This window comes from Pogoniulus pusillus, chromosome 7, assembly GCF_015220805.1.
Source record: "Pogoniulus pusillus isolate bPogPus1 chromosome 7, bPogPus1.pri, whole genome shotgun sequence".
In the NCBI taxonomy this organism is placed as follows: Eukaryota; Metazoa; Chordata; class Aves; order Piciformes; family Lybiidae; genus Pogoniulus; species Pogoniulus pusillus.
Window position 1 is genome coordinate 25,079,918 of NC_087270.1, and position 27,173 is coordinate 25,107,090.

At 46.2% G+C, this 27,173-nt stretch overlaps 1 protein-coding gene across 2 annotated transcripts in view; it reads left to right on the forward strand.

Moving 5' to 3' along the window:
- GPCPD1 (glycerophosphocholine phosphodiesterase 1) overlaps positions 1–27,173 on the forward strand; it is a 56,678-nt gene that overhangs the window by 17,831 nt on the left and 11,674 nt on the right. For both annotated transcript variants that reach the window (XM_064146241.1, XM_064146242.1), the window contains exons 5-16: positions 5,757–5,832; positions 8,161–8,202; positions 9,573–9,696; positions 12,746–12,992; positions 15,986–16,148; positions 16,238–16,370; positions 16,576–16,630; positions 18,941–19,033; positions 20,535–20,612; positions 23,255–23,294; positions 24,099–24,160; positions 25,944–26,009. In XM_064146241.1, the coding sequence (XP_064002311.1) occupies positions 5,757–5,832; positions 8,161–8,202; positions 9,573–9,696; positions 12,746–12,992; positions 15,986–16,148; positions 16,238–16,370; positions 16,576–16,630; positions 18,941–19,033; positions 20,535–20,612; positions 23,255–23,294; positions 24,099–24,160; positions 25,944–26,009 (1,179 nt within the window). The remainder of the gene's footprint in view (positions 1–5,756; positions 5,833–8,160; positions 8,203–9,572; positions 9,697–12,745; positions 12,993–15,985; positions 16,149–16,237; positions 16,371–16,575; positions 16,631–18,940; positions 19,034–20,534; positions 20,613–23,254; positions 23,295–24,098; positions 24,161–25,943; positions 26,010–27,173) is intronic.

A 27,173-nucleotide genomic window follows, 5' to 3' on the forward strand; every position in this document is an offset into this window, starting at 1 on the left:
CATTAGGTCTTGCTTGTGGTGATCTCCTAAAGTTGATAGGCTTGCTACATATATCAACCCTCAAGCAGTGTGAGCCTTTCAAATCAGTGCCATGGTCTGTAGAAGGGTCACTTGAACCACCTGTGTAGTCTCAAATGCATGTTAAGGTCTGAACATAGGAATTTGACACCACATAAGCAAGCAAATCATGCCAAAGACAGATCTGACTTAAGCTACTGTTCCTTTCCTTTCTTATATCAACTGCATCTAAAGATGCTTGAGGTGGATATGGTGGGAAAGCTGAGGGTGAGCTGTTTATACAGAGAAACAATAGCTCTCACATCATCCCAAGTATTGCCACAGACTAGATGCAAGGTAATAATTCACTTTTTTTGGAGAGGGAGGGGGAAGCAAGTATTTCACTTTCCTGCCTTTAAAACAAGTCACCATTTGATCTCTGCTAAATTATTGCTCTTGAAGGCTGGGACAGCATCATGGGAGTTTAGCTGGTTTGCACCAAAGCATTTTGGTGTGAACGTGGCTGTGATGGTGTAAAGAGAGCATCTTGAAACCCACAGCATTTCTGTAGGAAGACAAATAGATGCACAGAGAACACTTCACCATAAAACTGGTGCAACTCTTGACTCCTGTATAACAAGAGCTTTTCCTACACTGTAAACATCTTAATGATTCACAGAGTGGGTGGGGTTGGAAGGGATCTGAGAGGTCATCTACTCCACCCCCCCCCCCCAGCCATGGGCAGGGACACTTTGCAAATAGACTTGGCTGCTCAAGGCCAGGATGTATCCACAACCTCCCTGGGCAGCCTGTGCCAGAGTGTCACCACCCTCCTACTGAAGAACTTCTTCCTCAGCTCCAGTCTAACCCTGCTCTGCCTCAGCTTCAAACCATTCCTCCTTGGCCTGTCTATAGATGCCCTCAGCTGAAGTCCCTCTGCAGCCTTCCTGTAGGATCCCTTCAGTTGCTGGAAGGTAGCTCTAAGGACCCCCTGGAGTCTTCTCCAGGCTGGTAAGAGTCACTTGATGAACTAAGACAGTGATGTAAATAGTTTTACATGAGGTTTGTTCTTCTCTTAAACAATTTGGTACCAGTTACCTTATTATGAGGATCTTGCCATGTTTTTATCTGCACTGTTTGCATGCTGCATCTTTGGAAACAGTCAGGGAAATCACAGAACTGTCAGACATAAACTGGAGAGTCTGAAGGCACCATTAAGTCCCTCAAACCCCAAAGGACCATCATTTAAAAGTAAACAATGCCATTTCTGAAAAGTCCTGGGCTGAGAAGAATCAGCCTCTCTGGAAGGACTAAGAATTCCTAATTATAGGCAGCAAACCTTCCCCACAGGGCGACTCATGCCAGTGATGGAAGCATCTATGAGTAATTTTAGGAGAAAGGTTCTTTACCATGAGGGTGGTGGAACGCTGGAACAGGTTGCCTATCCCTGGAGATATTCTAAGTGAGGCTCAGCAGGGCTCTCTGCAACCTGATCTATTTGGGGATGCCCCTGCTGAATACAGAGGGGTTTGGACTGGATGACCTTAGGAGGTCCCTTCCAGCCCATAGAATCACAGAATTGTCAAGGTTGGAAGGGACCTCAAAGATCATCCAGCTCCAAATCCCTGTTGTGGGCAGGCACATCCCACACTAGATCAGGTTGTCCAGAACCACATCCAGCCTGGCCCTAAAACACCCAGGGTTGAGGCTTCCACCACCTCCCTGGGCAACCTGTGCCAGTCCCTCACCACCCTCATGGTCAAGAACTTCTTACTAATGTCTAATCTAAATCTGCCCTCCTCTAGCTTGGATCCATTCCCCCCACTCCTATCACTACCTGACAGCCTAAAACATCCCTCTTCAGCTTTCTTGTAGCCCACTTCAGATCCTGGCAGGTCACAATAAGGTCTCCTGGGAGCCTTCTCTCCAGACTGAGCAGCCCCAACTCTCCCATAGCAGAGCAGCTCCAGCTGTCTGCTCATCCTCGATCCTCTGTAAGGTATGATGAATACCTTATTCTATTAAGCTGTCTTTTCTTTGCTTTCCCAGCAGTGAAGAAGCATGCAGTGTTTAGGGTTATTTCTGTCAAGGAATTAAGTCATCCATGCATGTAGCAGGACTTGTAAAACTGAGTCTAGTAAACATTTATTCTTTTCCACACTGCTGAGACTGGTGCTTAGTTAGAGAGAGTTCAAATGAGACTGAAAATGTCATTTTCCAAAGTGTAAATAAACCAAATTCTTGGAATGTGTCAATGAAGGTGAAACTTCTGTCTAGAGTCAGCAATTTCTTTTAGCACTAGAGTGCTCTAGAAAAGCTTTTTGCTAGACTGGGCAACCTCATAATAACAAAGGAACACCTCTACCCTCACTGCCCTGAGGCAGCAGATAGAAAATACTGAAGCTAGAAATTCTGGGCCCAAAAGCCCAGGAGGTATAAACTGCCTGCTTTAATTAATTTTATATGCTGTTGCCTTGCAATTTGAGTTTCTGTGCTGCAGTTTATAAGCTGTTGCCTTGCACAGAATCTTACCGTGGCTGATGGTGTTTAGTTATTTGTCTCTTGCATGATACAGAAATCCAGAGAGGCTTTTGTCAGCCATCCAGCATTAGCAGTTGAAGTAGATGAATGGTCTTGAAACACTGTTTTCAGAAGCAAAATGCATTTGTGTGGAGGTTTGGAGATCTTTTTTTTCTTGGTTTTTTTTCCTCCATGCCTCCTCTGTCCCATTGCCTTGATTCAGGAAGTAGGGAGCTCCTGAACTGTCATTTAAAATGCCCACAATGTCTTTTTCATTACTGTTTTAAATTGTTGCCAAGCACTTCATGCCAGATTGTGCATTAGGCTGCTTTGAACCTCTGGCACGTGATGCTGCATAAGCACTTCAGCCTTAATTTCAAGTGTCTGATGCCTGCTGGCAGGATACCCTCAGCTTCTGACAGTGAAAAGAAATTTGTGGAGTGTGCCTTAAGAACTTTAAAATTGCATCAGATGGACTCGATGATCTTCAGAGATCCTTTCCAACCATTCTGTGATTAGTTACATAAAAATCAAGTGACAGAATTTTAATGGATTTGCTGTTAGAAAAGTCCCACTGGTCTGTCTTAGTAGAGAGGGATCCATGTCCTCCAGTGCCACCTCTGTAATGTCACTGGGGTGCTGGATGTGACATTTGGGTAGATGCCCTTTAAGACTCTCCTAGCAGAGGCTGGCTCTTTAGGTAATGTTGCTGAAATACCTGCTTCTCCTCCATCTGAGTTGATGTTTAGATGTGCTCAGTGTGTGCCACTGAAATGACATCAGCATGGTAACCTCAAGGGAACACAGGGGCTTATGTTACCTCTAATGAAAACACAACTAAAATGCCTGGAAATAGAGAGTCTGAGCAGGGGTTGTGAGAGAACTCTTGGTCCTGTTTGTGCTTGGTCTCTAATCCATTGCCTTTTATTCCAGGTGGCTCTCAGTGTGCCAAGCACTGAGGGTTTCTGGGCTTCAATGCAGGATCAAGAGTACATCAGAATGTGTTACTTTTGGGGGATGGCATTTTGCTCAACCTGTCTAGCACATTGTGCTTATTGTTGGGATGATGCTACTCAATTTCTCGTTCCTAAGTTTAGAACCTAGAGTTAAAATGTAGAGTTACAGTAGTATAAAAAATAGAGCTGTCTTGGTATTTTAATACAACGTGTTGGGCAAGTCTGCAAAGGGAAAACTTTGCTTAGCTCATGAAGAAAGGAGGTTCATCTGTGTTAGGACAGACTTGGTAGTCACAGAATGGTTTAGGTTGGAAGTGACCTCAAAGCTCATCCAGTTCCAACCCCCTACCATAGGCCAGGACAACTCCCACTAGAACAGGTTGCTCAAGGCCTTATCCAACCTGACCTTTAACACTTCCAGGGAGCAAGCATCCACAAACTCCCTGGGCAAACCCATGCCAATGTCTCACCACCCTCACTGTAAAGAGCATATTCCTAACATAAAGTCTAAATCTCCCCTCTGCCAGTTTAAACCCATTCTTCCTCATCCTGTCATTACAAGAACTTGTCAATAGTCCCTCCCCAGCCTTCCTGGAGAGCTGGCAGCTGGCTCTGGTGTTAGGAAAAGGCAGCTGCAAAACAACTTCAGCTTCAGAAACTGAGGTCATGCTGTGCAAATGTGGCTCTGCTGTGAAAGAAGGGCGAAGCAGCTTCTTATTTATTAGCTCTCCTGCTAGAAATCTGTCAGAGCAGGGGTTGTGGCAGCAGGTAAGGAAGTGAGCATCAAATTAAAGCTGCCCTGCAGCAGGAATAAGGTGATGCCAATAGCATCGTTTGAGTGGTATTTAGACCCATCCTATCTTTAAACCATCTCTGTAAACATGTGTGGTTTATTCTGGCGTGGCTCTTCAGTAGAGATGCTTCAAAATTCCTTGGAAGAACTGAATTTGCTTTTAGCTGAGACTCGCAGACCAAGTCCCACTTCCTGGGTGCTTTTAAAGTCCTCGATGTTGGCTGTTGGCTCCAAAAGCATAGCAGGTGCCAGGTGTTGGAACTGTGGCAAGAAATCCCAGCTGCTGCTAAAGCATTTCTTCAGTGAACTGAGAGATAACAAAGTCTTATGGTACCTTCCTTACCCTGCTGGGTTTGAAGCTTCTCTGGGTGTCCTTGTAAATAGGTTTCTGATCGAGGAGGACAAGTTGGCATTTAGGCTTAGATGACTCCTGGCAAGAGTAGCTAGTCTTTTTGAAAAGAAGAGTGACTTGGACCCAAAGCACCAAAATGAGAAGCTCTGCAGTGACTGGACAGGGCTTCTAATGACTGCTTACAGAAATCACACGGTGTGAAGAGAAACTGAGCTGGGAATCAAACATCTCCTTCCTCTTGATTACCTTCCACTGATTACCTGAAAGCTTTGACCTAGAAAGCTGTTTCAAACTGAGACCGTTCTGAAAGAAGAGATAGGGTAGTTCTGACTGTCTGACTTTGGGCTGTCTTTGTCATCAGATGTAGCCTTTTGAGGGACAGTGATTTGTTAACTGTTGATGAAAGAATCTGATTTACCCTACTTCCAAAAAATAATTTGTTACTTTTGATGAGAGAATCTGATCTCATAGAAGCATAGATTATCCTACTCCCAAAGAGGGGCTTTGCTTTCAGGGGCTTCGCTGCTGACTCAACTGGACTGTGTCATGCCCTTTTCTTTCTGACACAGCAAAATTCCTTGCATCGAGGTTTCAGTTAGCTGCTAAAGAAGCTCTTCTGCACCACAACTGACATGATTGGGTTTTATAGACAAGCAAGTTGTGAGAGAAGAACCCCACCCCTTGAAACCGCTAACTGGATGCGTAGATGCTGAGTGCTGTTTGGAATTAGAGATGTGGGAGATGTTTTCTTCAGAAATCTTAAGGGAAAACCAAAAGGCAGCATGCTGAATGAGTCCAGAGACACTGTGGGGTTTTGGATTGGAAGGAAACTGAAGCAAGTCCTGCAGAGTAGCTGTAAGATGTAGACATGTAATAACTCCATGTAACCTCTTCACCTTGTCACCTGCAGGGGTAAAACCAAACCTGACCTGCTTGCTTTCTCTTTTTATTTGTCTCTCTCTCTCTCTCTGTCCCCACCCTACCTTCTTGTTTTTCTCTCTTAAACCTGTAAGATTTAGCTCACAACCATCCCAAACAGCTTCATGGGTAGAGGAAAAAAAACAAAAAAACAAAAACAAAAAACAAATCAGATCTACCAAAAGAAATTATTGCAAGACATTTAACTTTTAAATTACAGACTATCGATGGTCCCTGCGAAGTCATAGTTCACACGTGGGAGACTCATCTACAACCACGATCAATTACCCCTTTAGGTATGGGCATCAACTGCATCTGTTTGAGGCATATACATAAGACTGCTAATATGCTGCACATTGGTTTTTAGAGGGATGGATAATGATAGTTTTAAATGGTTAATATGTTGGAGGTATAAAGTTTTGGGGTGTTTGGTTGTTTTGGGGTCGTGGGGTTTTTTTTTTGCACAACATGGGCCTTACTCTCAAAATATAAGTAAGAGGCTTAAAAGTGGAGTGGATGTGGATTTTTTTTTGCTGCCACCCTTAACATTATGTGGGTTTTTGGGGTTGGTTGGTTTGGGTGTTTGTTAATGTTTTTTTAAACTTTATTTGGAATGTTAATCATTTTCTGTAAGCTTAATTCTTTGAGACTAAGGATCCATATTATTATTGTTTTACTTCTACTTATTTTCTTTCCAGAGGAAATGTTGGGGAGGGGGTGGTACAAAGTCACTGCTGGTTTTTATTCAACTACTTTTTCATCAGGAAAGTTTTTAAAAGCAACAGTTCCGAGTAAGGCTTCTTTAAGTGAATGTATTCATGTAAGTTGAAGCACTGCTGGGTTTCCTTACTCAGCAGCATGGCAGAAATACCTTTTGCTGGAAGGAAAGGTGGCTTGCAGGTTTGCATGCAAGTTCCTCTTGCTTTTTTCAAGGCAGAGGGGAACAAACTTGTTTGGTTTTGGGGCTCTTTTTAAATTTTGAAGTGACTGAAATAACCTTGAATGTAGCTTAGGATTTCCATCCGTGCTCCTGTGGGATAGCGTGGGTCATGGCTGTCCTTTCTAGGGTAGAAAGGGATTCTTTCCTCTGCACTTAGCAGTTCATATCTATTAAATACCTTCTGATGCATTGAAAGTGTGTCTGGTGTTAAAGCAACTGTGTTCATAGTGACTGGTACTACCCATGGTCATGGTGACGTATGTGTCCCCTCCTTTTATTGTCCAAATTTATGTTAAATTTCACTTGAATTAGTTGTGTCTCTCTTCCTGTAGCAAGGTTATGTTTCTGTAGTTGTTACCAACCAGCTAGGGAAACAGCCTCCCCTCTGTCAGGGTCTAGATTTTCTCTCTAAATTTGGATAACATCAACCATTTCAGATTTATTTTGTCCTCCCCTCTGTCAGGGTCTAGATTATCTCTCTAAATTGGGTAACATCAAACACTTCAGCTTCATTTTGTCCTCCTTTCTGTCAGGGTCTAGATTTTCCCTCTAAATTTGGATAACATCAACCATTTCAGATTTATTTTGTCCTCCCCTCTGTCAGGGTCTAGATTTTCTCTCTAAATTTGGATAACATCAAACACTTCAGCTTCATTTTGTCCTCCCCTCTGTCAGGGTCTAGATTTTCTCTCTAAATTTGGATAACATCAAACACTTCAGCTTCATTTTGTCCACCCCTCTGTCAGGATCTAGATTTCCCCTCTAAATTTGGATAACATCAAACACTTCAGATTTATTTTGTCCTCCTTTCTGTCAGGGTCTAGATTTTCTCTCTAAATTTGGATAACACCAACCACTTGAGCTTCATTTTTGTTTTCCCCCAGGTAATATTCAGTGCTTCGTGAGGAATCTTTAAGAGAATGCAGCAAACTCAGGATGTTAGCACTTGGTCATTATAATCCTAAATATAGTTAGCCTGTGGTTATTAAAAACTGAGGGTAGGTCCATGATTCTTCATAGGGAAGAATGGGATTAGTGGCTGTGGAGACTAAATGTTGGGAAGCTTTCTGTTTTGAGGACAGTGTAGTTTGTTTAGACTGCTGCAGTTCAGTTACTGCTGGTGAGTTTACTTAGTACCTTAAGATTTCAGTTCCTAGAACATGGGAGAGGGCAAGGATGAAAGTAAAGGTGAAGTGAGTGTGTTGAAAATTTCACCCTGGGCTGTTTTTCTCCACGGGGGCAGGATAAGCTCTAATCATAAATGTGCAGGACAGCTTTCTTGTCTCCTTGCAAGAAACTCCAACGGCTTTGCCACTAACAACAAAGGCATCTTAAGATTCTGGCAGGAGAAAGAGAGCATCACAGAGTGCTGCGGCAAGCTAGGGAGAGCTGCAACATTGCTTTTCTCAGCTGAGGCTACCTGAGAGAGAACAGCTTATGGCATTCTGTGTGATTGAGTTTTCTTGAAGAAACTAAGCAATAGCATTGATGGGGGAAAGGCTTTAGAGGAGACGACAGTAAAGCTGCTGCTTCTTTGTCTGTTTCTGCTTTTCTGCCTTTGCATTTTTCTTAGATGTATGTTTTTAGAAGTGGCAAAGTAGAATGAATTGAACTTGGCAACGCTTCTCTCCAATGTGAACACTGATTAGTTTCTTTCATTCTTTTCCCTTCCTTTTAATTCTAGAAAATGAAATCACAATCGACGATGGATACTTCGGAATCCGTAGTAAGTGAGAGCCTTTGGCCTTTCCTCTTTCCCACCTGTTTAATCTTAACCAGATTGTGTTGGAGGTGGAAAAAAATACTGACAGAAATTGCCTGGAAGTGATTGATTGAGTATTTTTTGTTCCTTTTTTTTTTTTCCCTCTTTTCTTCTTTCTGCTTATATGGTTGTCTTTGCATCCAGCATTTGTGCATTCACACCTGGGCTGTCATACTTCTGCCAGGAAGAATTGAAATATCAGAGTCCTGGTCTTAAAGGTCGCAATGTGCCAACTTCAGATCAGGACCCTGCCTGTTTGTAGCTACAGAAGAGACTGTTTGGTTTCTCTTCAAACGTAGCCTTAGCAAAATTCCCTTGCCTAGAAAACAGTCACTTATACTAAGGGTACTCAGCCTGCCTCTTCAGTTAGACACAGATTTGCCTAAACCTCTCCTAAGCTCAAGTTTCATGTTGCACCTGCCTGTGTCTCACTTAGGTAGTTCTCACCCATCTCTCACCTAATGCTCAATCCCTTGGCACCTAAGGTAGCTGTCATGTCTCATACAGCTCAGAGCTTTTCCATTTCTCTTCATGTTGTCAGCTTTGCTAGGAGCTCTTCACAAGTCCAGGCTCTATTTCAGCATCTGCTCTGGTAGCCTGTGTGTTCTGCTTATCCTGCTTGTGGGCTTTCCTTGTCCTGATGGCTAGGCTGAGGATTCTCCTCCTCCGTGCTTTTTCCCCATCATAGCTCTTGCTATATCTTGTCCTGACCTACACTGCTTTGCTGGCGCTGGTGTTGATGAGCTATGTCTCACTCCAGGAGAGACATTGAGGGGCTGGGGAGGAGCAGCTGAGGGAGCTGGGGATGTTTAGTCTCGAGAAAAGGAGGCTGAGTGGAGGCCACCTGACTCTTTACAACTCTCGGAAAGGAGGCTGGAGACAGGTAGGGGTTGGTCTCTTCTCCCTAGGAAAAGGAGAGAAAATGTCCTCAAGTTGCACCTGGAAAGGTTTAGGTTTGATATAGGAAGAAACTTCTTCCCTGTCAGAGGCTACCCTAGGAGGTGGTTGAATGCCTGTGCCTGGAGGAGTTTGAAAGAGGCAGAGCTGTGGTGCTCAGGGTCAGGGCTTAGCCTCAGCCTAGGAAGATAGAGAGTGGTTGGATTTTTCCCAAGGAAAATAATGCTATGGTTCTAAAAGCCAGCAAAAAAATTCCAGTGTCTGTTGCCTGCTTGCACAAAAGACATGTGAGAGCATGCACCCAGCTGCTGGGAAACACTACAGAGCAAGGCTGGTGCTAAGGAGGGCAGCCGATGTTGGCATTTCTCTGTGTTAAACTCTCTAGGTTTCCCTAAACTGAGATTAACATGTTTTCTGCTCTGCTTCATGTGTGCCAGATGGGATTGAAACTGTGGATGCTGGGTGGCTGACGTGTCAGACAGAAATCAGACTGCGCCTGCATTACTCGGAGAAGCCACCTGTAGTGATCTCTAAGAAGAAATTCAAAACATCAAGGTTCAGGTAAGAGCTGCTCATCTCACTTTGCAGGTTAGCTGATGGTAGCTGCCAGTGCAAGGGATTCCTTCTTTGCTTCATTTAGCCTTTCAATGGATTTTGGGTTCTCGGAATCAGACATCCTGGTTGGAAAGCCCCTCAGGATCACCAAGTCCAATCCATATCTCTACCAAGGTCACCATTAAACCCGTATCACCAAGCACCACATCCAGTTTGGTGACTCCACCATTTCCCGGTGCAGCACATTCCAGTGCCTGACCACTCTTGCTGGGAAAAAATTCTTCCTAGTGTCCAGTCTAAACCTCCCTAATCACAGCTTGAGGCCATTCCTCTTGTTGTGTCACTAATTACCTGTGAGATGAGACCAGCACCAACCTCTCCACAACCTCCTTTCAGGTAGCTGTAGACAGCCATGAGGACTCCTTGGCCTCTTCTCTTTCACGCTAACCATCCTCAGCTCCCTCGGTCACTCCTCATCAGATTTATTCTCCAGGCCCTTCCCAGCTCTGTTGCCCTCCTTTGCCCTCCAGCACCTCCACATCCCTCTTGTAATGAGGTGCCCAGAACTAGACACAACACTCGAGGTGTGGCCTCACCAGAGCAGAGGCCAAGGGGACAATCACAGTGCTGGCTCCTGTTCAGTTGCTTGTCCATTACACCCCCCATGTCCCTTTCTGCTGGCAGCTTTCCAGCTACACTACCCCAGGCCTGTAGCATTGCTTGGAGTTGCTGTGACCCAAGTGCGGGACCTGGCATGTGGCCTTACTGAGGCTGTCATTAACAGTGATATCCTATCAGGCATAAGCACTGTGTTTATATCTGCTGCCAACACTGAATCAGTGCTGTGCTTCACTTGCCTCATTTTGGTGCTGTAAGGCAGTGTCCAAAGAGTTTCTTCTCTTCCAGCAAACGCTCAGAACCGTCTGGTTTCACTGCTGACTTCATACTTTCTGGCTCTCACTTTCCCAATCAGTTGCTAAGCTCTAAAGCTAGTAAAGTGGGTATGGGAGCAAGAGTTAAGCAGGAGGTAGGGGGCATCTTTCACAAGTCCTTATTCTGTACTGGCCTGGGTCTTTTGGGAGGAACTGGAGTGTTACTGGTTCTGCTGTGAGTTTCAGAGTTGTCTAAATCGTTCTTGAAAAGAGCAGGATGGAAGCAGAGGCTGAAATGGAGGGGAGAAGGCTTCAATGGTTTTGGTTGCTTACTACTTTTTCTCTTTGCCCAAGTAAAGACCTTTCTCCAGTCACAGTTCATTGCCCACTGGTGTTAGAAATTTGCAGTTAAGGCAGAGCATTCTCTAGTCACTGCTGTTGCTGGTTAGCTGGGATTTTATGTGCAGAAGTGTCTGAAGTACAGGTGTAGACTGACAGAGGTGTGAGTATCTTAGTCCTGGTGTTTTGAGGCCTGCACTATTGCCCCAAGTGGTTGATTTCTCTCCTCTTTTGAATTTCTGGCATCTGGAGCTCTCTCTGTGATGTACAGCTCAGTTAAGCTGGCAGTTACTTCTGTACCCTGTGCCTTACTTTGAAGGGCTGATGCTCCATTTCATACTTTTAAAATTAATTTTTATCCCCACCAACTCTTCTAATGTGAGGAAAGTTTGGTGAGAATTAATCCTTACATCCTCTTCTCTAGAACTTTGCTATTTTTCCTGTGTGTTTTTATAGCAGCCAGAGAGAGAGGGAGACATTTCTGAAGCTTGATCCTTGTCTAAATGAGATGGTAGAAATCCAAACCTGATGAGAGTCATAGATTGGTTTGGATTGGAAGAGGACCTCCAAAGCTCATCCAGTCCGACCCCCTGCAGTCAGCAGGGACATTCTCTATTAGATCAGGTTGCTCATAGCTGCTTTGAGCCTGACCTTGCATGTCTCTGGAGATGTGGCCACAACCACCTTGCTGGGCAACCTGTTCCAGAGTTCCACCACCCTCAGGGTAAAGATCCTGTTCCTAAAATTACTCAAAGATGCTTCCACCACTGGCATGAGTCACTCTGTGGGGAAGGTTTGCTGCCTATAATTAGGAATTCTTAGTCCTTCCAGAGAGACTAATTCTTCTCAGCCCAGGACTTTTCAGAAGTGGCATTGTGTGCTTTTAAATGATGGTCCTTTGGGGTTTCTTGAGAGACTTACTGGTGCCTTCAGACTCTTTGGTTTATGTCTAATAGCACACACTTGTCTGCCTTATCAGTGTTCCCAGAGGCTTAGTTGTGTCTTAGCTGCCACCACTTTTCAGGCATTGATCTGGAATGAGTACTGCTATTTGCAGTGCTGTTCATTGGCCTTTGGGCACTGTGGCTCTCTACAGGCTGCTACAGCCCTGTCCTGTAGAGAGAGGCAGAGAATCCTTGTGGTGTCTACAGGCTGCTTGCAGCCCTGTCCTGTAGAGAGAAGCGGTGGTGAGGAGAATCCTTGTGGTGTCTACAGTTTTGGACGCTACAATACAAGGATGTGGAGGTGCTGAAGTGGGTCCAGAGGAGGGAAACTAAGCTGTGAAGTGCCTAGAGAACAAATCTGATGAGGAGTAACTGAGGGAGCTGGAGATGGTTAGCGTGAAACAGAGGAGGCTGAGGGCAGACCTCATGGCTGTGTGGAGAGGCTGCTGCTGGTGATTTGAGGTGATTCGAGACAGAATAAGGTGGAATGGCCTCAAGCTGAGACTGGGGATGTTTAGGTTGGACATCAGAAAAAAGTTTTTCATAGAGGGAGTGGTCAGGGACTGGAATATGTTGTCCAGGGAGGTGATGGAGCCACCCACCCTGGCTGTGTTTAAGGGTCGTTTGGATGTGGTGCTTAGGGATATGGTTTAAGGTGAGGCTTGTAGAGTAGGGTTATAGGTTGGACTTGGTGATCCTTAAGGGCTTTGCCAACTTGGATGTTTCTGTGGTAATTCCTTCTGTCTGCAGGCTGTCTGCAGCCCTGTGCTGTAGAGAGAGCTGGTGGTGAGGAGAGTTCTTGTGTTTATGAGCTTCTGCTCAAGCTTCTTTCTAATTCTTCGGCATTTCCAAAGACACTGCTGTGACTTAACCATTTGTTTTGTTTTTCTGCTTGAATAGAGTAAAACTGACTCTTGAAGGCTTAGAGGAAGATGAGGATGATGAAGAGGGCCAGGAGAAAATATCCCCTACTGTCCCTCAGAAAATGGCCAACACTGTTGAGTTCTCCTTGATCAGCAACAACGAATACAAGTGCCGGCACACGCAGCCTGACTGTGGCTACGCCCTGCAGCCAGACCGATGGATCGAGTACACAATTCAGACCATGGAGCCTGACAACCTGGAGTTAATCTTTGATTTCTTTGAGGTATGGCTCTTCAGAACTAAAAAACAGCTCCAGTCTGTCTTTGGGAGTTAGCCACTTACTATGAAGGTTTCGCTCCTGGGGTGGGTCTGATGCCTGGCGTGCTGTAGCTTCTAGATTTGTGTAGCTTCTGGGCTCCTCTTCTCACTTGTGCCCTGAGAGAGCATAAGGGGCAATGGATGGAAACTCCAGCACAGGAAGTTTCATCTCAACGTGAGGAAGAAATTCTTGACTGTAAGGGTGCCAGAGCCCTGGCACAGGCTGCCCAGAGAGGTTGTGGAGTCTCCTTCTCTGGAGCCTTTCCAGCCTGTCTGAATGTGTTCCTGTGTGACCTGTGCTATATTCTCTGGTCCTGCTCTGGCGGGGGAGTTGGACTGGAAGATCTCCAGAGCCCCCTTCTAAACCCTAACATCCTCTGATCCTGTGTAGTAAACAAGTTAGTAGGTTATTTGCTACCACCCCACTTTGCTGAATCTTCTTGAGCTTGCATAGAAAGTTTTGTGAGAATTCTTTTCTGCTTATCTAGACGTCACTGGAAATTCATCTCAAGTCTTAGTGTTCAGTATTGCATGTAGTTAGGTTGGCTTGATTTGTATCCTCTGCCAGAACTAGACTTTGTTGCTGCTTCTTCCACCTTAACAGTGTTTATGTGCAAGTGTTTAATATGGGGTTTTAAGTTATAAACAGATTTCTCTGAACTATTACTAATTAAAAGTGGGTGTTTGCAGGTTCTCAGTACTGAATCTATTACTTCACACTCTATCTTTTGCCTTAAAGATGTTAATGTTCCAAATTGGTCTTAGTTGTTTTAAATAAAACCACTTTATTTCCTTCATATTGTTTATGCAGAAGATAGTTTTAAGCATTATCTTTGGTCTGTAAATGCCCTTAACCATAGAATGGCTCAGGTTGGAAGTGACCTCTGAGATCATCTACTCCAGCCCTCTTGCCATGGACAGAGACATCTGTCACCTAGCCCAGGTTGTCCAAGGCTTCACCCAGCATGGTCTTGAACAAGCCCAAGAAGGAGGCAGCCACAAACTCCCTGGGCAACCTATTCCAGAGTCTCACAAAGCTTGTACTGAGGAACTCCTCCCTCAGCTCCAGTCTACCCTGCTCTGCCTCAGCTCCAAACTATTCCCCCTTGTCCTGTTTCTAGACATCCTCAGGAAAAGTCCATATACAGCCTTCCTGTAGGATCCCTTCAGCTATTGCAGGGCAGCACTAAGGTCCCCCTGAAGTCTTGTCTTCTCCAAGCTGAACACCCCCAGCTCCCTCAGCCTGTCCTGATAGATGAGGATCATCTTTGTGATATCACCTCATAGTCCTTGGATCATCTCTATGGGCTCCTGGACTCTCTGCAGCAGCTCTGTGTCCTCCTTTTGCTGGGGATGCTAAAACTGGAGGCAGTGTTGAAGGTGGGGTCTCAGCAGAGTTGAGTAAATATGACTTAGGCTCTTAGTTGCAAAATGGCTCCATAGTTCCCAAACTTGGAATCATAGAATCAGTCAGGGTTGGAAGGGACCACAAGGATCATCTAGTTCCAACCCCCTGCCATGGGCAGGAACTTGATTATAGTCCAGTGCATGTTCTGCATATTAGCTGCCCTCCTCTGTCCCTACAGAGGAATACAAAGAGGGTTTTTTGAAGTGTATTTTAAGGTATGTGTTAATGTGTTGCTGCCCTTCATCTTTGTTCTAAAGGTGGCTTGGGATTTACCCAGCTCAGACTATTGCACACACGCAGCTTTGATCTGACAAGCTCACCAAATCGGAGAGTTTCAAAGACTTCCACAGTCACTCTGCCCATTGTCTTTGCAAACTCTTTGTGTTCAAGGCCAGGCTGGACGAGGCCTTGGGCAACCAGGTCTAGCTGAGAGCTGTCTCTGTCCATGGCAGAGGAGTTGGAGATGATGATCACAGAAACATCCAGGTTGACAAGGACCCTCAGGATCACCAAGTCCAACCTAGAACCCTACTGTACAAGATTCACCCTAAACCATATCCCCAAGCACCACATCCAAATGACCCTTAAACACATACAGGGCTGGTGACTGCACCACCTCCCTGGGCAGCTCATTCCACTCTCTCCATGGATTTTTTTTTTTTCCTAATGTCCAATCTAAACCTCCCCAGTCTCAGCTTGTGGCCATTCCCCCTTGTTCTGTCTCCATTTAGCTGGAGAGAAGAGCCCAGCAGCAGCCGCTGCACGATGTCCCTTAAGGTAGCTGTAGACAGCCATAAGGACTGCCCTAAGCCTCCTCTGTTTCACCATCCCCAGCTCCCTCGGTTGCTCCTCATCATATTTATTCTCTAGGCCCTTCCCAGCTTCCTTACCCTCCTCTGGACCTGCTCCAGCACCTCCACATCTCTCATATTGGGGTGCCCAAAACTGGACACAAGACTCAAGGTGTGGTCTCACCAAAGCCGAGTCCAAGGAGATAATCACCTCCCTGCTCCTGCTGGACACAGCATTTTTAATACAAGCCAGGATGCCATTGGCCTTCTTGCCCACCTGGGCACACTGCTGGCTCATGTTCAGCTGCCTGTCTATTACAGCCCCCAGGTCTCTTTCTGCTGGCAGCTTTCCAGCCACACTGCCCGAAGCCTGTAGCATTGCTTGGGGTTGTTGAGTCCCAAGTGGCATTTGGCCTTATTGAAACTCATCCCATTAATGTTGGGACCTACCCAGGTCACTCCAGAGTGCCCCTCTAGCCTCATTCAAATCAAGACTGATCTCTGAGGTGCCTTCCAACCTGATCCATGCTATGACTGATTTCCATCCTCAATTTCTTTTTCCTCCCAGTGATTTACAATACTCTGCTGCATGAAACAATATTTTTGCCCAAATTTATTGTTTTCTGTAACACACAAGAAATTTCTGTTGCCTCAGTGGCTGTGTCGATCTTCCTAAGGAGCAAGGGAGAGGCTGTTTGGAGTTCTCACCTGTATGTAACTGTAGGTGTTTTGTTTTTTTTCCTTTGCTTTCTTTTTCAGGAAGATTTAGGTGAGAAGGTAGTACAAGGAGACGTGCTCCCAGGTCATGTAGGCTCTGCCTGCCTCCTATCATCCACGATTGCAGAACAGGGAAAGAGTGCTGGAATTCTTACACTTGCTATTATGAGCAGAAACCCCAGAAAGACAATTGGAAAAGTTAGAGGTACAGTTGATGCCAAGAACTGTAGATGCCTTTACTGGAAGCAATCCCTTAGCCAGTGACACCTGAAGCATTGGATGTTTTTCTTGCAGTGGACTACATCATCATCAAGCCAATCCAGGGATACACTTGTGATATGAAGGCTTCTTATGCTAAATACTGGAAACCAAGAACAACTCTAGATGTTGGACACAGAGGAGCAGGAAATTCTACCACAACAGCTAAGTAAGTTGGTTTGCACCTGCAGCTGGGGAGGGCATCGTGTTTAGTTTCACTCATGTCACTTGAAGAAGCAGTTTAAAAGCTCCAAGCCATAATCATTTAGGTCAGCTGGGTGTTAGATGTGGGTGTTCTCCAAAGCAAAAGCTTGGGGGGAGGGTGTTGTGTGGTGCTGCAGCTAACAAACCCTTTCTCCTGGCTGTTGTTGCAGGCTGGCTAAAGTTCAGGAGAACACTATTGCCTCTCTGAGGAATGCTGCTAGTCACGTATGTACGCGCGTTTGCACGTGGATGTGCCTGGCTGGTTAACCCTGGCCTGGGCTGTGTGCTTGACTTCCATGATTCAGTAGATGAATGGTAATTGCACTGATAAAAAAACCAAGCAAACTTCCATCAAGTCACTGGGGAAAAGCCTTGAGAGAGAGGGAGAAAAGCCAGAGCTAGAGCAGACTCTCGTTCTCAAGCTCCTCAAAAAAACACCCACACATTTATCTAATGTGCTCTGGTGGTGTTCTGATACAGGGAAAAATGGTTTCAACCCTGCAGAGACAAAGGGATGGAATAATATTGGACAAATGAGTGAGTTTCTGGAGTCTGTCAGCATACTCTGAGGTGGCAGAGATCTTGCTTTGTCACAGCTGAGTGTCTGAAATCAATGTCCCAAAAGCAGACATGAGAGCTGAGCTGGTAGAACAAAACAGTCCTTTGTTTCAGTGCAAGCAAGAGTTGGGATTCCAAGATGAGACTCAGTTTAGGAGATAACTGGTTTCAGGTGCTTCAATCTGTAACTGAGGTGGTCACTTGTTCCTTCCAGTAATCTCAGTCCCTGAAATGATCTATGATAAGGTTGACACTGCAGCAGAGTCACCAAAGCCAGAAGGACATTCAGAAGTTCCTTGTCTAGCTTCTGTCTGCTATTTTCAGGGTGAAGAGTTGAGATAACAATGACACAAAGACCACAGAATGGTAGGGGTTGGGAGGGGACCTGTGGAGATTGAGTCCCAGCCCCTGGTAGAGCAGAATCACCTAGGGCAGCTTGCACAGGAATGTGTCTGGGCAGGTTTGAAATCTCTGGAGAGGAGATTCCACAACCTTTCTGAGCAGCCTGGTCCAGGCTCCAGCACCCTCAGAGTGAGGAATGTTTTTCCTTACGTGAAACCTCTTGGGTTCCAGTCTGTCCATTGCCCCTGTCCTGTCACTGCACACCAGTGAAGAGAACCCAGCCCCATTTTCTTGGCCCCCAAACTTTATCAGCATTGATGAGATCCCCTCTGGAGCTGCTCTTCTTCAGGCTAAAAAGCCTCAGGTCTCTAAGCCTTTCCTCCTCACAGAGATGCTCCAGGCCCCTCAGCATCTTTGCAGTCTGCACTAGACTTTCTCCAGGAGTTCCCTGTCCTTCTTGAACTGGGGAGCCCAGAACTGGACACAACATTCCACATAAGGCATCAGCAGGGCAGAGTAGAGGAGGAGGCATCATCTGGAAAGGTGTCTCTAGTTCTGGGCTCCCCAGTTCAAGAGGGACAGGGAACTACTGGCATCTTCATGCACCCCAGAATCGCAGTCACAGAATGTCAGGAACTGGAAGAGACCTCCAAAGCTCATCCAGTCCACCCCCTCTGCCAGAGCAGAATGTCCTATACCAGAACACATGCAGGTGGGGTTTGAATATCTCCAGAGAGGGAGACTCCACAACCCCCCTGGGCAGCCTGTTCCAGTGTTCTGTCACCCTCACAGGGAAAAAAATCCTCCTCGTGTTTCCATGAAACTTCCTATGGCTCAGCTTCCACCCAGTGCCCCTTGTCCTGTCACTGGGCATCACCCAGCAGAGCCTGGCTCCAGCCTCCTGCCACTCACCTTTGCATCTTATAAACATTGATAAGGTCAACTCTCGGGCTCCTAGCTCCAAGCCCTACCTCCCTCAGTCTCTCCTCATAACAGAGCTGTTCCATTCCCTTCATCATCTTTGTGGCTCTGTGCTGGACTCTCAAGCAGTTCTGTGTCCCTCCTGAACTGGGGGGCCCAGAACTTGGCACAGTACTCCAGATGCAGCCTCAGCAGGGCAGAGTAGAGGCGCAGGACTACCTCTGTTGACCTACTGGCCTTCTTGACTGTGAGGACAAGACTGGAACTAAATGATCTTTAAGGTCCCTTCTAACCCAAACCATTCTATGGTGACTCCAGAAGCTCCTCAGAACATCTTCCTAAACTTTTGCAGTCACTTGTCTCTTGGTGAGGTTGTGGGGAGGAGGGAGAAAGGACACTGCAAAGGCATCTATGTTCTAAAACAATCATCTTAACCTTTCTCAAATGAAGTTTACAATATTTGAATGTTGCCAGAGGTCTTGCAAGATGAAGCAAGTTCTATAGATCAGAAGTGCATCCTGGACATTAAGATCCTTTTCCATGTGGTTCTTTTCTTGCTGACTATTGCTTGCTGTGTAAAAGCCAGTTGCAGTCAGCTTCTGGTTGATGTCCTGGAGCTCTGAATGCTTGGCAGCTTATCTGCAGTCCTGCAGCCATTGTGCATCTGTAGTTACTGGAGTTGTGTTTCTTCTTTGTGCTTTCCCATTTTTGTAGGGAGCAGCATATGTGGAATTTGATGTTCATCTCTCTAAAGACCATGTGCCTATTGTGTACCACGACCTCACCTGTTGCATGGCCATGAAGAAGGTAAGGAAGGCTCTCTCTGTATTTCATTTTTAAGTGTGACCACTGCAAGCTGTCCTACAAACAATTCTGGCCAATCAAGGGATGCAGTGGGAATCAAAAGGCAGCATAAAGGAGAGCAGGGAAGTTGAGTTTCTTTTGTTGTAGCAACAGCAGTTCAGAGGCATGGTTTGAGACTCTTCAGACCTACACCTCCACTACAATTAGCAGCACCTCTGTGACTCTCTTAGACTATAAGAGCAGGAACTTCTGGTTATTTTTTGAGCAAGTCAGCATGATTCTCAGCCTGACTAATACTCAGAGGTTAGCACCTCTTGAGCAGCTAGGTAGTCAGAAAAGCTCTTGAAGTGAATCCAAAGTCTGTCTTGTTTGGTATCCCACTAGTGGCCAGTTGATGGAGGAAAAAGTGGAATAAACCAAGGATCTCCATTTAAGGAGTTTGAGGAGCCACAGATGAACAAGGATCTCCTTCACTTAGGGAGTCTGATTAGCCACAGATGATCTCCTTCACGTAGGGAGTCTGATTAGCCACGGATGATCTCCTTCTCTTAGGGAGCCTGATTAGCCACTGATGAGCAAGGATCTCCTTCACTTAGGGAGTCTGATCAGCCACAGATGGCTTATCTTCTATTAACTTTTCTAAGTCTTTGTTTAGCATTTTGTTTTTACTTCAACATTTTGCTCTGTCCTTTAACTGTGAGTTTAAACAACATACTTTTTGTCTTGCTGGGGCAGCAAGTGAGGCTGAAGAGCTGCTTGCTGAAACAGAAGTAAAGGAATTAGGAGAGAGAATCTGGGAGTGGAAAATGGCTCTTGAAAGCTGCTTAGCACATGAAGCTGCAGTTGGACTCTGTTTTGTCCTAGTCTTCCTTTTTAGTTCTGGCAGTGAAAACAAAGGCAGCATGGCAGAGCAGACTGCAACAGGAGTTTTCTTTCTTCTTGGCACTAAGTCTGTGTCATGACACACAGCCGTCTTGATATTGAGATTTATAAGGAGTTTGGTTTTGGACCGTGGTGGAAATGAAAGTGCAGTGAGGAATACAAACCTTGAGTGCCAATATATCAGCACTGGCTGGTGGAGTAAAAATGTCTTCACAGTGAAGAGTGGATTGACAGTAAACATCTCACTTTCAGCAGGACACCTCTCTTAGTCTGACCTATTAGATAGGCAATAACAAACGGAATTGCCTTGGTGTATTTTGTAATGCATTTCATTGCTGGCAAACTGTTTTCCTGAATTGCTCAGGATTTAACAGCAGAAATGTGCTAACTGCTGAGGAAAAGGCTTTGAAGCCTCTAGGCTTGAGTGAAGGACCCAATGCCGTTTGTATCAATTGACACCTGTTGTATGCTTCTGCACGCCTGTGCTGCCTCCTGAAAACTGACCATCTTACTTGCCAGCAAAAGAGAGAAAGCTGCCTTTAATGTCCCCATTTTAAAAGCATGGAGGCTCTTTTTGTTGTTGTTTTTGGTGATGCTTAATTTGTGTTAATTCCCTTCAAAGAAACTGGATACAGAACCTTTGGAACTGTTCGAGATTGCAGTCAAAGAACTCACATTTGATCAGCTACAGCTGCTGAAGGTATTGTGACTGATCTCCAGTCTGATCTCCTCTGTGGACAGCTTCAAACTGTGGTTTTCTTTTTGCAGTAACTGCTGTTTGAACAGAACACAGGGGTTTCAAGTTGTACTAGTAGAAAAAATAACCAACTGCAAGAGCAGTATTTTTGAGCCATAGGTGCAACTGGAGTGAATTTTGTTGCTTATGTCCTCAAAAGATGCTCTGGAAACTTGTGCAGATCCACATCATGGTGCTAACACTGATCATGTTTAACAAATAAGGGCCAGTGGCAGTGGTGTTAAAGCAATGCTGTGAAGTCTTTGAAGTAGAAATAATTTGTCACAGACTGCCCAATGTTCAGCTGTTTCCCTGTTGACAGGGAACCATATGATGGTTCACAGAGTTGATTGGGTTGGAAAAGCCCTTTGAGATCATCCAGCCCATCCATTCTCTAACTCCAACAAGCCTGGGGCTAAGCCATGGCCCTCAGCACCACAGCTCTCCTGCTTTCAAACACAGCAGATGTTGAGCTACACCTTGGAGATAAAAGTGCTGTTGGAGCAATATGCATTGGAGGCCACAAAGATGATCCAAGGGCTGGAGCACTTCTGCTATGAGGATAGGCTGAGGCAGCTGGAGGTGTTCAGTCTGGAGAAGAGAAAACTCCAGAAGGACATTAGAACTGCCTTGCAATAGCTGAAGGGATCCTACAGGAAGGCTGCAGAGGGACTTTTCCTGAGGGTGTCTAGAGACAGGCCAAGGGAGAATGGTTTGAAGCTGAGGCAGAGCAGGGTTAGAGTAGAGCTGAGGAAGAAGTTCTTCAGTAGGAGAGTGGTGAGACTCTGGAACAAGTTGCCCAGATTGGTTGTGGATACCTCTTCCTTGGAGGTGTTTAAGACCAGGATGGATGAATCTTTGAGCAGCCAAGTGTAGCTGAGAGGTGCCCCTGGGTATGGCAAGGAATTGGAGTAGATGATACTTGAGGTCCCTTCCAACCTGAGCTGTTCTGGAGTTGTGTGTGGAGGTGTAGAAGGGTCCATGATTCAATGGCAAGGATTGTTCAGACTGGGCAGCACTAACTGATTGTTTATATGTACTTGGCTATCACTGCCTTCCAAACAGAGGCACTCTGCCTACAGGAGGAGAGTCAGGGATTTAGGCTGGGCCACTGAAGACCCATGTAGATACCTGTCATCAGCCAAGGAAGCATCTGCTGGTCCAAGGACTCTATTTTAACTTAAAATTACTTTGTCCTCTCTTTTTTGTGGAGCTAGAATCGGAGTAGAATGAGGGAGTTGGCCCAGTGCCTGGCCTGTTTCTGTCTCAGGATAAAGCTGCTGTCAGCCCTTTGTCTGTGCTTGGTTGGAAACACTGAGTCTGACATCTGACAGAGGAGGATTTGATGGTCAGACTTCTCCACACCTTTATGTGAAATGATGTTGTGGATGTTGCTGCCCTTGAATGTGTTTTCTGAATTTTCAGTAAGAAAATTTCCTTTGGATTTTTGCATTTTCCAAGTTTGAAAGAAAGCAGCAATGTGTGCTAGGATTTCACAGAAGCACAGGATGATAGAGGTTGGAAGGGATCTCCAGAAATCATCCAGTCCAAACCCCTGCCAGAGCAGGATCACCCAGGGTAGTCTGCCCAGGAACACATCCAGGTGGGTTTGAAAGGCCTCCATAGAAGGAGACTCCACAATCTATCTGGGCAGCCTGCTCCAGGCCTCCAGCACCCTCACACCATCAAAGTTTCTCCTCATGTTGAGGTGGAACTTTCTGTGTTCAAGTTTGTGTCCATTGTTCCTCTTCTTATTACTGTGCACCACCAAGTGAGACCTTCCACTTGACACTGACCCCTCTGATATTGATAGACATTGATTAGATCCCCTCTTGGTCTTCTCCAGACTAAACAGCCCCAGGGCTCTCAGCCTTTCTCCATGGGGGGATGCTTACATTCCCCAGTCATCCTCATGACTGGAGTAGATGATCTCCACTGGCTGGAGTCCTTGGCTCTCCACTGGACTCTCTTGAACTGAGGAGCTGCAAACTGGGCACAGCATTGCAGGTGTGGTCTCTGTAGGGCAGAGCAGAGGGGCAGGACAACCTCCCTATCCCTGCTGGCCACACTTCCTTGCTGCACCCCAGGATGCCCTTAGCCCTCTTGGCCACAAGGGCACACTGCTGCCCCATGCAGAGCTTGCTGTGCACAGCACTCCAAGGGCTTTCTCCATGGAGCTGCTTTCCAGCAGGGCAACTCCTAACCTGTCCTGGTGCCTGCTGTTGCTCCTCCCCACATGCTGAGCTCTGCATGTCCTTACTTTATGAGGTTCCCCCAGCTCTCAGCCTGTCCAGATCTCATTGGGTGGCAGCACAGCCTGGCAGGTGTCAGACACCACCCCCAGTGTGGTGTCATCAGTGACCCTGCTGAGGGTCCACTCTGTGCCCTCATCCTGGTCATTGATGAAGGTGCTGAACAAAACTGGATCCAATATTGACCCCTGGGGAACAGCACTGGCCACAGGCCTCCATTTCCTTTTGTTCTTTTACACATGACTGAAGCTATAACCCTTTAAAACTTCAAGACTTTCTAAGTTAGGATTTAGATGCAGGAAGATCTTTGTGGGTGAAATATTTGCTAATTGGATTCTTTTTGGTGCTCTTTAGCTGGCTCATGTGACTGCCCTGAAAGTGAAGGATCACAACGGTAGGTACTCAGTTGTCAGGACCTGGAGGCTGCTGGGTTGCCACTCTGGGGCTGCAATCTTGCACTAGGCCTGTTTTGGGTTCACTGGGAACATTTCTAAATGCCTGTGGAATTCCTTTTCATTTTACATGTGCAGTAGAGGTCATTGTCCTTTGCAAGGAAGTCAAGAGCTCGATGAGAGTGACTTCTCTGGGAAGAGGGACAGGGGCTGGAAGGTAAATGCGGGGGGCAGCTCTAGAAAGTGGGTGCAAGGGAGCTCTAGAAGGTGGATGCATTGGGGTCAGCTCTAGAAGGTGGGTGCAAGGCAGGGAGCTCTAGAAGGTGGATGCTTCGATCAGTGTATTCTTCTGACTATTCATCACAGTTTCTGTTTCATGCTGCTTTAAATGCAGCTTTTTGGCAGCTCTTTAGAACTGTGCACAGCAGCTTTGGGAACTGCTGTAGGGTATCTTATTGGTTCCTCAAACTTCTGGCCTTGGTCTGCCTTTTTGGAAGGGATGGCAGAGTGTCTCAGCCATCCTGCCTGTCAGGGCAAAGATCACTAGGGAGCCTTGGCAGGCAGGCCTGCTGCTACAGGCTGGGATTTAATGGCTGAAGTGATGGGGTATGGGAGAAGATGTTTCTGATGAACAGTCTGGCCAAGCTTTCCAGAAGCTGCCATCACCATATCAGGAGAATGCCAGGCTTAGGTAATCTGAGCACAGACCTTATTCTGTTCCTTGAAGGCCCTGACATTCTTTCCTTGCTGGGATTAGCAGTGCTGTTGCTGCTGCTTGGGATTCAGTATTTTGTATTTCTTTTCAGCATCTTTCAAAGAGGAAGAGAACTCTGCTTTTGAGACCCAGCCTTTTCCTTCTCTGCAGAGGGTAAGCAGTGAGGGTGGAGCAATGGAAGTGGTGGAACATGCAGCTTTTTGCTTTCAGCATTGCAGGTGTGGCCAGGGGCTATTGATTTTTGGCTTAGGCCCCATGGGTGCTTTATTGTGGGCCATTGCAGCCTTGTCAGCACTTCAAATCCACAGTTTCTTTGTCTTTAAAGCATCATGAGTTAAGATCCCAAGTTGTACAGCTCAGGATGTGCTCTGCTTTACAGTTGCTTAACATCTAGGCATTGAATTTTAATGCACTGACAAATCTTTGCTGATTTAGGAGGAATAAAACCAAGCTGCAGAGCCAGACAGGAGAATGCTAAGTGAATTTCTAGGATGTTCCCATTGATAGTTATTTACCAGTGCTGGGCTCTGTGTTTGCTTTTTCTGTCACAGAAACAACTGACAAGCGTTAACTGCAGTTCAAGATCATTTACAGTGGTGCTTTGTTTCTTCTAGAACTGTTTTTCCCCTCCTTGTTTTTCCTAATGTCTGCACTGCTCAGGAATATTCCTTTTAAGGCCTTTTTTATACCACAATGCTTGGTTTTATTCAGATTATGAAGATGATTAGTGTTGAGTTACTCACAGGCTTGTGTCAGAGCATGCATGAAATGTCCATCACTTACAGGTCAATGATTCACAGAATGGTTCAGATTGGAAGGAACCTCAAAGCTCATCCAGTTCCAATCCCCTGTCATGGGCAGGGACACCTTCCACCAGCCCAGGTTGCTCAAGGCCTCATCCAGCCTGGCCTTGAACACTTCCAGGGAGGGGGCAGCCACAGCCTCCTTGGGCAACCTGTGCCAGTGTTTCCCCACCCACACTCTCAAGAATTTCTTCCTCATCTCCACTCTCAATCTGCCCTTCTCAAGCTTCATTCAGGCTCTTGTCCTATCACTACAAGTCAGTGGTGCCTCACTGTATTTTGTTTTTTTACTGTCTAAGCAGATCACTGCATAGTGACAAAACAGGCTGAAGTACTGAGGATTAATTCCTCTGCCTGTTTCTATTCCTCAATTTTAGTTTTCTTCCTCTAAGAGAAGGTAAACAAGTCCCTTCTATAGCTGTCATCTTTGGAGGGTCAAACAATCATCTACCAAACTTTCCTTCATTTCATTACCTGTGAACTTCACCTTTTGATTTGAGATTACCTTACAGTTCTTTGAAAGAATGTCACTTTCAATCTCATCATGGGAATGGAACACTCGGGAATTTAATACCAGGGACTTTATGTTACTTAAGATAAATTTTGGGCACAAAATTCTTCCTGGGTAAGTAAACATTGGAATGGGCTGCCCAGGGTAGTGGTGGAGTCACTGTCCCTGGAGGTGTTCAAGAAAAGCCTGGATGAGGCATTTAGTGCCATGGTCTGGTTGACTGGCTAGGGCTGGGTGCTAGGTTGGACTGGATGATCTTGGAGGTCTCTTCCAACCTGCTTGATTCTATGAAACAAACAAACAAAAAAACCCAAAGGAGCAAACCAACAAACCAAAACCCAACCCAAATCCACTTCTGCTTCAAGAGTACAAATGGGGCAATTCCCACTCCTCTTGAGGTGAATTGACTTGCAGTGTACCTTGTCAAAATGTTGTCCCAAGGATTTGGGCCCTCAGCTGGAAGCTGAACTCAAAAGCTATTTTGTATACGTTGTGCAGATGTTTTAGTCTGCTCCTACAGCCTATGGCCTTAAATTGCCACGTGTTCTCCCAGGAATGCCCCTCAGTGCTCAGCTGTGCTGCTGTGCTGTGGGGGTCCACTCATAGTGCTTTTATTTTTCAGGTGCTGGAGTCTGTTTCTGAAGATGTTGGGTTCAACATAGAAATCAAGTGGATCTGCCAGCAGAGGGTAAGCTAAGCTCCTTGTGATTTCCTTGCCCTTGGCCATTCTGCTGGCTGAAGCTTGTCACTTGAGGCGGCAGTTTGACCTAGGAAGAATGGCACCCTTTGGAGGGTTGTTGATGTGACTCCTGGGTTATTACACCCTGCTCTCTGAAGCTGGGAGCATGAATTCTCAATATCAACACTCTAAAAACAACAGCAGGTCTCTGGAGGATCAAGTTCAGAGTGCATCTCAGAGTGCTATGATAGAAGAGCTTTTCCAGAGCCAGTGGATTCCAGTGGGTCAGGTGTGCTCTGCATGGGCCAGGTGAAGACAGGATGAGATGCAAACCCATGCAGGAGCAGCCCACACACAGTTCAGCAGCACTGGAGCCTAGGTCTAGAAGGAGGTGGTTAGCAAGGCTAGGGCTGGAGGCCTGGAGTGGAGGAAGGAAACAAAGCACAGTGGTAGGTGGGAGTCCTACCAGTAAGCATGGAAACTTGCTGATGCCTTCAGAGAAGGGTCAGCTGCTGAGAGACTTGGGCCTGCAGCCCTCAGAGACCAAGGAGATCTCACTGATGGAGACACAGAGTGTGTCAGCAGCACATTCACAGGTGACACCAAGTTGGGTGACAGTGTTGATCTGCACAAGGGCAGGGAGGCTCTACACAGGGACTTGGATAGGTTGGGTCCATGGCCAGTGTTAATGGCAGGAGCTTCAACAAGGCCAAATGCCAGGTCCTGAACTTGGGCCACAACAAGCAGTGCTACAGGCTTGAGGCAGTGTGGCTGGAGAGATGCCAGCAGAAAGGGACCTGGGAGTTGTAGTGGACAAGCAGCTGAAGAGGAGCCAGCAGTGCCCAGGTGGCCAAGAAAGCCAATGACATCCTGGCTGGGATTAGAAATGCTGTGTCCAGCAGGAGCGGGGAGGTGATTGTCCCCTTGGACTCTGCTCTGGTGAGGCCACACCTGAAGTGTTGTGTCCAGGTGCTGGGCACCTCATTACAAGAGGGATGTGGAGGTACTGGAGCCAGCCCAGAGGAGGGCAACAGAGCTGGGAAGGGCCTGGAGAATAAATCTGATGAGAAGTGGCTGAAGGAGCTGGGGATGGTTAGTGTGGGACAGAGGAGGCTGAGGACAGACCTCATGGCTGTCTGCAGCTTCCTGAAAGGAGGCTGTGGAGAGGTTGCT